Raw genomic sequence first — 10257 nt, 5'->3', positions numbered from 1 at the left:
CTCTCTCGCTCTCTCTCTCTCTCTCTCTCTCTCTCTCTCCCTCTCTCTCTCTCTCTCCTCTCTCTCTCCCTTCTCTTTCTCTCGCTCACTCGCGGAGTAACACGGCACTTAAAAGTGTTATTGCGATAAAAGTATTACAATTAAAGTAAATGTCCAAGTATGTTTCGAGCACTTCTAGTATTCCGGTCATTTCGACGACCTGCTGATTCTCCTCGTTTCACTTCAAGTCCTCCATCGCACCGTAGTTTGCGAGAGATTTTTTAATCCTAAGCGCGGTTAGCCTAGCTGCCGCGTTGTGATACCAACACTCCTTCATCACCTTCGACATAACTTGTAACGCCTGGAAAAGAAACCAAACGACACGTGTATCATAGATTATATAAAACTTTCTACAATTATCATACACACCTTTGCATATCATTAATGATCAAGCAAAATATAGGGAATTTAATTCACAATTTCTTTTAACCTATTAACTGCGGAGTTTAGTTTCAAAAGTTCCTTATAAAGTGCGCAGGTAAAATCAAGCAATGACGAGTATACACGTCGACCACAAGGTAAATGCTCCCATTATAAATTTTATGAGAGGAAGGATTACATTTCTATTCGATAAAAAATTAATAATTTGTTGTTGAAAAAAGGTATTACTATTAAAAATGTAAAAATTGCAAAAAAATAATAAAGTAAAGTACACAAAACAATTCGAGGAATAGCCGATGCATTAGGGAAAATAATCAACTCAATTTATAAAAAGCAATACATTATACGAAGCGTAACCGATATGACAAAAAAAATAATCAAATAATCAAACTCTTTTTTTTATATATGTGTGTATAAAATATGCATAAAATAAAAATATGTATATGTATAAAACGGAATACGTAAGTTTTAGTGGAAGTATAAAGGGAACATACCACTAAATGTCATTTATATTACTTTTTATTAAAATTTTGGGTTTTTATAGTAAATGGTAATTTTTTAATTTACACGACGAGCATACACATCAACCGCACCGAAATAAAGTTTTAAATTGACGTGTATACACGTCAAAGGCAGTTAATTGGTTAAAGAATTTGTTACGAAATATAAGATAAGATAAGCTAGCTTAAGTATAGATAACGAGATGCAGAATAAGGACTATTATGTAAGAAGTAGAACTCTGTAAACCCGAAGGGAGAATGATAAAGAATCTTCTATGTGTAATAAAATATATTCGAATATAAGTGGACTGTGGATATTCATGTAAGTTTTGATTTTTATAAGTATAACTGTAACAAAGTTAGTAGTTACATGTAACAATTAGGGCACACCTTATTAATTTCAATGACCTTGAAATATGTTGTCAAGATCAATACTCTTTTTTCTCTCATTTAATCGTACTTCATACTTTGTCCACTTGGACGTTTGATAAATTTTTCTAACTTTATTGTTGAATAATATGTGGACGTTTACCCCCAACGGGATACCATCTTGGAGTTTGTCTATTTTATTTCTTTAGTGCGGTCAATGGGATGTTTTCTTTTTGGTCTTCTTTTTATGTGGGTTTGCTCGCTTCAGCAGCCAGCTGGTTTGGGTGTGTTGTCATTCTTTCCTTGTATTTTTTGCGTATCTGCCGATTTCTTCTTCGAACAGTGGTATTTCTGGTCTTTCTGGATTAGGACTATTGTTCTAAATATTATCGATTGTAACAACTCTAGTTTATTTATGTGACTCATTGCTGCAGTGCTCCATAGTAGTATTCCATACGCCCAAATTGGTTTTATTATAGTTTTGTATATTTTTCATTTATTTTCTATGCTGAGTTTAGAATTTCGACCAGTTAACCAGTAAATTTGTCTTCTTTTTATTCGTATTCAGTCTATAATTGATTTAGCATGTTGCTTCCATGTCAGTTGTGAGTCTAAGTGTTCCTAAGTATTTAACTTGCTTTCATTGTGTTATGCACGTCCCATTCAATTGGATACTTGATGGTTTCCGTTTCCTTGGTGTAAATGTAATATGGTTGCATTTACTGAAGTTTTCTTTTATTCGTTTATATTGTAGCCACTTTTCTATTTTTGTGATATGTTCTTGTATTAATGCGACTGCTGTCACAGGGTTAGTATGCCTGACTAGTACCGTTGTGTCGTCCGCGAATGTCAGTATTTTGCTCTTGGTAAATGTTGATATGTCGGCCATTTATAATGTGTATAATATCGGGCCTAAGACGCTTCCTTGCAATACCCCTGCCTTGATGTCTTTGACTTCAGAGTATGTGTCCTTAATTTTTATTACGAAGGTTCTGCTGCTCAAGTAAGATTTTATTAATTAGTATATTTGCTCCGGGAATTGTTTCCTGATTGTTCGTAGTAGTCTTTCGTGGTTTATTTTGTCAAATGCTTTCTCTATGTCCATAAAGAGGGCCGTGCAGTATTGTTTGTTTTCTAATGCTAGTATTATTTCGTTAATGAACCTGTGCATTTGCTCTATATTGAAGTGTTTGTTTCTGAATCCAAATTGGTGATCTGGTATTAATTTTTCTTTCTCTATTGTTGGTTTTAGGCGATCGTATATTATTTTCTCTAGTATTTTAGAAAACACATGAAATAGTGACATTGGTCTGTAAGATGTAGTTTGGTGTGGGTCTTTTCCTGGTTTAGGTAACATTATCGATTTTTAAAATTGCATTGAATATTATTGTGATTATTATTGCTTTTGGGGAAAGGTTTTTCAAGATTTTACCATTAAAATCAATATTTTGAACGAGTTATTCCTGTACATATGATCCCCGTTCGGCCTCAGTTTCCAAAACGTTCAGTTAGCGAAAAGAACTTCGATTAAATTGTCATTCCGATTAGGTACACTTCATTCTGGAATAGACACTCGCAGTTATAGCGAACGATTCTCCATTAACGTGAAATAATCTTTGACGAATCGATTGATATATGGAATATTGCGCTTTATTCTAATCTTCATTTGGTCAATCAAGTGAAACTATACAAAAAGTTACCGCCTCCCCAATTACAATGATTTTGAAATATGTACGTTGAGAACGCTTTACACAATTTTTTCCTGTACATATAACCATCGATCTTCGGTAAGGGCTTAGTTTCCGAGATCTTCGAAAGAAACTGTCGGTGACACTACAGTGAATTCTGCGTCCGTAGCAGCGTATGCATTATTGCATTGGAAGCATCCACGTAGAATATAAAAGCATAAAATAGTGGACGAGGAACGACGTAGAATTTGTCTAATTGAATGGCAACAAGCTCCTTGCCTTCGTAGGAGTGTAAAAGGCTCATCCTTTTCCGTGATGACGAACGTACAGTATCGTATCGACTCGGAGATTAGCTAAGCATCTTAGAAATAGCGGCAGTGACATGTAATTCACATTGCATAATTACGAAATATAAACTACTGTGAAACATATATTTTTTACATGTCCTTACACTAAATAATGCATTTAATTATCTTACTATTATTACGCATGGAAAATATCCTGCCTCCGCCACACTCTTGAGATACCTTCAAGAGCACTCAAAAAACAGAAACACCTTTTATTTTAAATTTCTCTAGTTTTAAATATCCTTTATCTAAGCAATGTAAGTAACACAGCTGCGATTGAGCTGGATACCTAATAGACCGTCACATCGCGTCGCCACGTGAGAAGAATCCAAGTACCATTCTTTGCAAACTCAGAAGGGTTATATTTTTTCGCGCCAATCGCCTTGCAGGTAGATTCTCCTATTCCAACCGACTCCAGTCACAAAATTCCCTTAGTTTCAGAAAATGCTGCCTCCTAAAATCCTTAAGACTACAAAACTGCATCGATAATCAGATCTCCACCAAAAAATTCTGTAATAAGAATGTCTTTCTCCGTGTTCGATAGATTAAAATTACAATTTTAGATCTATCTAAAATCCAAAAGAGCGACGAGTGTAAACGGGAGTGGCGGGCAGGATAGCAACTTTTTCGCTCCGAAGGTTATAACGACTAAAGAGTAAGAAGAAGACTGCATTTGTAATATCTTCGGACGGAGCTCTTCATATAATTACGAGCGAACCTCACCTCAGGTAAATTCGTTTGATCATTTGATTCTATTTGGCATCGCTAGTTACCGTATTGCCAGTGTGTCAAAATCGAGCATCCACGCTCATAATTACACATATAATAATCTTTCTGATTATAATTATAATATCCATATCTGGGTTCGAAATTCGAATCTAATTGTTTTAGATCTAATACCCACGATTTGCAATCCTTCACAAAGATAGTTGAATATTACCCACATGATACGATTTTACTACTCAAATTGTGTTGACATTTCTTAAACAAAACACAGAATCAATACTAATATTTCTCATGACTCCCTATGTCCGTATCTTACAGGTTCCTTCAAGTCAGGTTCGTCCTCGCAAACAACAGTCCTAGCGTCCTGATTTCGTATCACGTTTGACCGCGTATTTACCTACTAACCAATTTGCATTTATTTTATGGTATTTATAGAATACAGATGTATATATGTATACGGATTATATATATGTCGGAGAAGCGTCAGGAATAGGGTTGTGGGCGTTTGATAAATCGTCATTGGAATCGGCCATCGTTGGGTTGGGTTATAACGAAGGTACGGTCTATTAATACGAGTATGGATACTACCGACTCGACAAACAACCGCGGCGGTTGGACACTCGCGATACTAGTGATGTTGGTCTTAGGTTCAATAACGAATCCGCGGTCAACGGGATGATAGATGTACGTGCTCACAAAAATCTAAGTCGGACTCTTTGCGAAAACTTGGAATATCCACCGAGCGTACAGACACTAAGTAACTCACTAATACGACCTCACGAGAGAATGACTCTCCGTCGCGATGATGCTGCAGAGGAAAGCTATGATGGTGTGTGTCTGAGGACACGAGATCATCGGATTTGTCGAGGATAGCTTTCGTTCAGAAGGTGACGGAATTTGGCGTTGCTGCTAATTGGTCAATCTCCATATCGGTGGTTAGAAAAGGATGCTAGCCGCCCTCAAGAGAAAGTTGCCAGTGGGAGACGCCGTTCGTTGAAAAATAGGTCTCCTCTATTTTCCCGTAGTTGGGACAAAGACTATTTGTCTGTTTGAAGGACTTTAGTCAACTAAATCCTAAGATTTATGACGGGCCCTCAGGCTAGCTGAACATGTACTCCGGAGACGCATCGACATTTGGCAATCATCTTGCTAGAAGAATAGGGTCTGCGTATGGCGAGCCACGGGGCAGAAACCGCTGGAATGTTTACTGTCGCGTGCCGCCACAAATATTTCTTTTAAGGAGAGCTATAGAATTACTCCATACCTTTGTTAGACAAAGCGTTCATCCCGTGACCGCGGCTACGTTCGGCGACTGACTGTCGCCTCGAGCCCAAGCTCGTTATCACAACTCGCGAACAATTGCAATCGGATTGAATAACTACAAGTGTTTAATTACAGCTATAGTAGACTCTAGGTTACAATGTTGCGGGTTTATCCAAAATTCCAAAAGCTCCGGTGTTCTTTCATCTCCGACATATATTTATATATAATATATATATATATAAATAATATATATATATAAATAATATATATATAATAATATAATATATATAAATAATATATATATATATATAAAATCCGTATTCTATAAAATACAATCGCCGGGTTCTCGCACTATTCGCAGCTCTGACTCATAACACTATAATAACACTTATAATAACCAACCTCTGTTTTAATATTATTAGGAGTGATCAGTGGAATAACAGTTAAAATGTTTTCAGCGCTGCGGGTAAATGAGACTCATTATTAGAATAACTTATGCCACTGACTGATTACCTAACAGACTGCTTGATTACGGATTAAATGAACGTAAACTTGTATTATGTAAATGAAAAATCGTAAGTAGTAAAGAGAATCAGAAAACTCCTTTTATGTATCTAATAGCTAATTATATGTAATAAAATAGTTCTACTCTGCTGTCTATTATTTTAAACCTACGATTTGACTTATTTACGTCTTACGTAGAACAGCCCGAACATAAACAGTAGCAAATTCACAACGCGAAGTGAGGTTTATGACGTAAGCTCAACCCTTTTCTTAAGAACGCAAGGATCAGAGCTTTGTAGAAGTTTTGAGAAGCTTTGAGAAGCAGCACGTGGCACGTACCTCGATCGACTGCCACCGATTCGGTATCGATGGCCTCTGTCTGTCGGTACACACAACCTTACGCATCTCTTCGATCGTCGGATCAGAAGGCACCAAGTCGTAAAACGGCAGCTGATATTCGTCGTGAATTCCGCCGACGTTGCATCGCCTTGCGATCTCCCAGAGGATCAGCCCGAGAGCGTACACGTCAGCCCTCTTGAAGGAATCAAAGTGGTTCATGTTTATCGTCTCTTCGAGAACCTAAAAGCAGAAGTAACAATTCTCAGCAACCGCACTCTTCAAGAGGAGAATGAAAATGGGCTTTCTCCGTAGCGAAAAGTTTGAGACCCAGCGAGTTAACTTTGCTGCCTTTCCCGCTTCCATGCCAAACACCAATCTCAAAGTAGCGATTAAAAGTAGCGACCAAAAAGTAGCGATTAAATGTGTTTTATAGCATATGTAAGAAAATATTGACTTCTCCATAATTTTTTTAAGTTTGAAATATTGCGAGGTAGGTCGGTCATCGTTAATTCTAAGGGAGGAAAAATTTGTCGTATTTATTTGAATCAATAACAATCGATAAACCGCGAGTATTTATGCCTTTATGAGATGTTCCCAAACATCAAAATGCATATGATATTCAAAAATCTATGAAATGTCCAAAGTAAATTGCTTATTATAATATATATTCAGTAGATGAAACAAATCTTTGATTGGGTTACGTACTGATATTTTTAGGAAAAAGACACCATTTGAATCGTATTAAATCTAAATTAAATTGTATGGGAAAAGAAATTGATGTACTTATCTGAATTATATTAAATGAGAATGGTGTAAGAAAGATTTGTATAAAAACAGAACCAAGGGTACGAGAAATATATTTTCAAATCTGATATGTATTACAGAAATAAAAATGGAAATAGAAATTTCCATAACATAATTACTTTTCAATTTAGGAATAAGGATTCCCCTATTTATATGCTTATAATACTTGAACATGTGTTGAGTTATATAATATAACTTATAGTATCATAATATAGTTATATAATATAACTTATAAGTTATATAATATAAATTTGTCGTATTTTTATATACACATGTATATATATATATATATATGCGTATATATTATTATGTACATATACGTATACATGTGTATATAAAAACACGACAAATTTATATTATATAACTTATAAGTATATATATATATTATTATATATGATATATATATATATTATTATATATGATATATATATATATATATCAGGTTGTCCTAAAAGTTTCTTTCGTTTTATAAGGGAATAATAAATACAGCATCTTTTGTTTTATATTATTTTATTGAACTATGTATGATCCATTTTGTTGTATTACTACAAAATGAATAAAACGAAAAATGTTGCGCATCTATTATTTTCTTATAAAACGAAAGAAACTTTTGGGACAACCTAATATATTACAATTCAATATTTTCAATATATCTCTCACACATTTGGCTATTTCGATAAACAAAGCGAATGGGTAAAATGTGAATTTTTTAAATTTATAATTTACCTCAGGTGCCATGTACCGCTTAGTGCCCACCCGATTATTTAGTTGGATATCGACGGTGTCTGTTATTACATCATGTCTGACGGCCAATCCAAGATCGCCGATCGCGCATGTGCCATTCGTCTTCACGAGGATATTTTTCGACTTGAGATCCCTGTGAGCGATGGCTGGTTTCCCTTGCGTGCCAACGATCTCCATGTGAAGATGCGCTAACCCGGTGGCAATCGACAGAGCCATCCTGATCATACCGTTCGTATCAACGGTCGATCTATTCAAATAATCGAACAGCGAACCCTTCTCGTGATAATCTGTGATCAACCACAGCTGGGTCCACGTACCATTATCTGAGGAACAAAGACATAACTTGTATTTCGGATTATTCTTAATCTAAATATGTATGTCGCATGCATTAGTGTTTGCTTAAATTCCAATAAATCGAGGGATTCGTATTGTAGGCACCTTTACAAAGAACAATAGAAAGGATATAGTGAAAACAAGCAAGAAACATATTCTTTGCTTTCTCTGACTATATTTATTCACTGGTTTTATTATTCAGTTTAGCTTACAATGTCTAGTGAAGAGTAACGGATCTGGGTCATTTGAATTTAAATTGAAAGTTCTCTCTTTACTCAGAATGGTTTCCACGCATCTCAGTCGTGCTTGGTGAACGTATTGCGCGAATGACGCGAAGTTTACATACAGCCTAAAATCTGGTTATTCACAGCGCGTACACGCGTGCAGGTTGCTTTTTACATGTATATGCATATGTGTAATTACAATTAGTCCAGCCTACTCAATATTTCTTCAGGAATAAATTAATAATAAAAATGTTTTTGCATAATATGATTCGGAACGATACTTTGCACAAAATAAGCAGTTTTCATACAATTTTTACCTCCGTTGTTTCACCAAAAAAATATCAATTAAACGGAAAAAAGACTTTTTTTTACACTTGACTTTATACCTTGGAAACAATTTGTCGTGCGTGAGAAGTTTCAATAAAAAGTTGTAGCTAATAAAATTATCTGTAAAATTTTAACTGTTACGTTACGATAAATCCAATTGTTAGATGGCAAATTAGTAAAAGATGCGAAGAAATTCGTTTTTCCTAAATCCTTTATAATTTTAGGTGAAATCGTCTTAAAATATCGAGGATCTGTGGTAAGTAAGTTAGTATTAGTCGTATCAAAGTACGTGTAGTGAACCAAATTTCGAATCGATCCGTTTCTTAATTTTCGCACAATCAATTTGTCAACTTACGAAACGGGAAATATTTTGATATTTAACCGAGCAAGATGTTTTCATTCAAACTCTTGGCTAAAATACAGCTACGATCATTTTTTATTAGTTGTAAAATGCAATAACTTTTACATTTTTTATCCTACCATAGTAGAATTTGTTTCTATCAATTTCTGAAAATCATTTCATGTAATTTAAAAAAAAAGTATTTCTCTAGGATTTAGGCTATTGACTAGGTACTGACAGATATCTATTTTTCTTCGTTCAAAAAATCGTCAATGCGAAACATTAGGAAATGAAATAGGCGTCGTTTTACAGTTTATTACTTGTATTATATGTGGATCCTTTCGTATTGATTGGATAACCATAAAAGATTAATTAATTAATGAGCATTTACAACACATTTACACAGCAGGCGATTAGAGGCCTTCAATGTAGCGAACGAGGCTGTTGACAATGAGAGCTCAACGCGTCGTTGTTGACTCGACCGGAACCGCGATCGCGCGAAAACTGTAACTCATGGAAAAAATCGCATTATCTCGGCAGCTATAGTTTAGAAAGACAGTCTTTCTTTAATTTGGTGTTACTCGAGTAAAGGAAACGATCGGTGATATCTATTTCCTTGTTTAATGTTATTTAAAGACAAAAAAATAAAAATCAAATCTGTATTTTCTGTTCAACTTATAGTTATTAACGTCATAAAAAATGCCCTATAATCAAAATCAATAACAACGAGTTGGAAATTAGACTACTAATTGGCAGAATAGAAAGGATCATTTTATCGAATGTCCCTCAGATTATTCCTTTCGTTTTAATAGTTGACATTCTACACAAATTAGGGTTGAAATCATACTCTGCCATATCATTTCTGAGAGCTCGTTTAAGCGAGCAACGACTGTCACACATCATGAGTTCCCGATGACAGGTTTTTATACTGATAAATGATGATACTGATAAATTGCCTGAGGTCCTCTAAATTCAATTTGATAATACGAACTACTGGACTTTCATATCCTCTGGGAATCTTACATACTTCCTTCCTATACAAGAGGATATATATACATAATATATGTACATAAGGCTAAACAGATGCTTTAAGAAGTTCAGAATCAAATACTACATTTCCAGCAACTGTTGACACAAGTCAAACTAGCAATAAAATAAATAATAAATCGAGCGGAACAGATAAAAATCTAATGAACAATGCCTCATCCCTTATATCTACAATCACATTCCTATCGGCCAAAGCAAAAACTAGACGAGCATTACCCTTTAATTCTATCTTATCAAATACTCCTGATCGATCGAATCCAAGTTCAATCTGATAATTCATGC

General features: G+C 35.0%; 1 protein-coding gene and 1 long non-coding RNA gene across 6 annotated transcripts in view; one reads left to right on the top strand and one right to left on the bottom strand.

The window, feature by feature from the left end:
- Positions 1-3214, top strand: part of LOC117152583 — a 5094-nt gene extending 1880 nt beyond the window's left edge. The window contains exons 2-3 of the long non-coding RNA XR_004462979.1: positions 539-545; positions 3204-3214. This is a non-coding gene — a long non-coding RNA (uncharacterized LOC117152583). The remainder of the gene's footprint in view (positions 1-538; positions 546-3203) is intronic.
- LOC100740693 (TGF-beta receptor type-1) overlaps positions 63-10257 on the bottom strand; it is a 70057-nt gene continuing 59862 nt past the window's right edge. For all 5 annotated transcript variants that reach the window (XM_033324831.1, XM_012394161.3, XM_003485679.4 and 2 more), the window contains 3 exons: positions 7687-8027; positions 6157-6396; positions 63-340 (listed from right to left, as the gene is read on the bottom strand). In XM_033324831.1, the coding sequence (XP_033180722.1) occupies positions 218-340; positions 6157-6396; positions 7687-8027 (704 nt within the window). In that variant the 3' untranslated portion in view covers positions 63-217. The remainder of the gene's footprint in view (positions 341-6156; positions 6397-7686; positions 8028-10257) is intronic.

Source organism: Bombus impatiens, unplaced genomic scaffold (assembly GCF_000188095.3).
Source record: "Bombus impatiens unplaced genomic scaffold, BIMP_2.2 scf_0075, whole genome shotgun sequence".
Taxonomy (NCBI): Eukaryota; Metazoa; Arthropoda; class Insecta; order Hymenoptera; family Apidae; genus Bombus; species Bombus impatiens.
The sequence above is the reverse complement of the archived record's forward strand: the minus strand, read 5'-3'. Positions and strand labels throughout refer to the sequence as shown.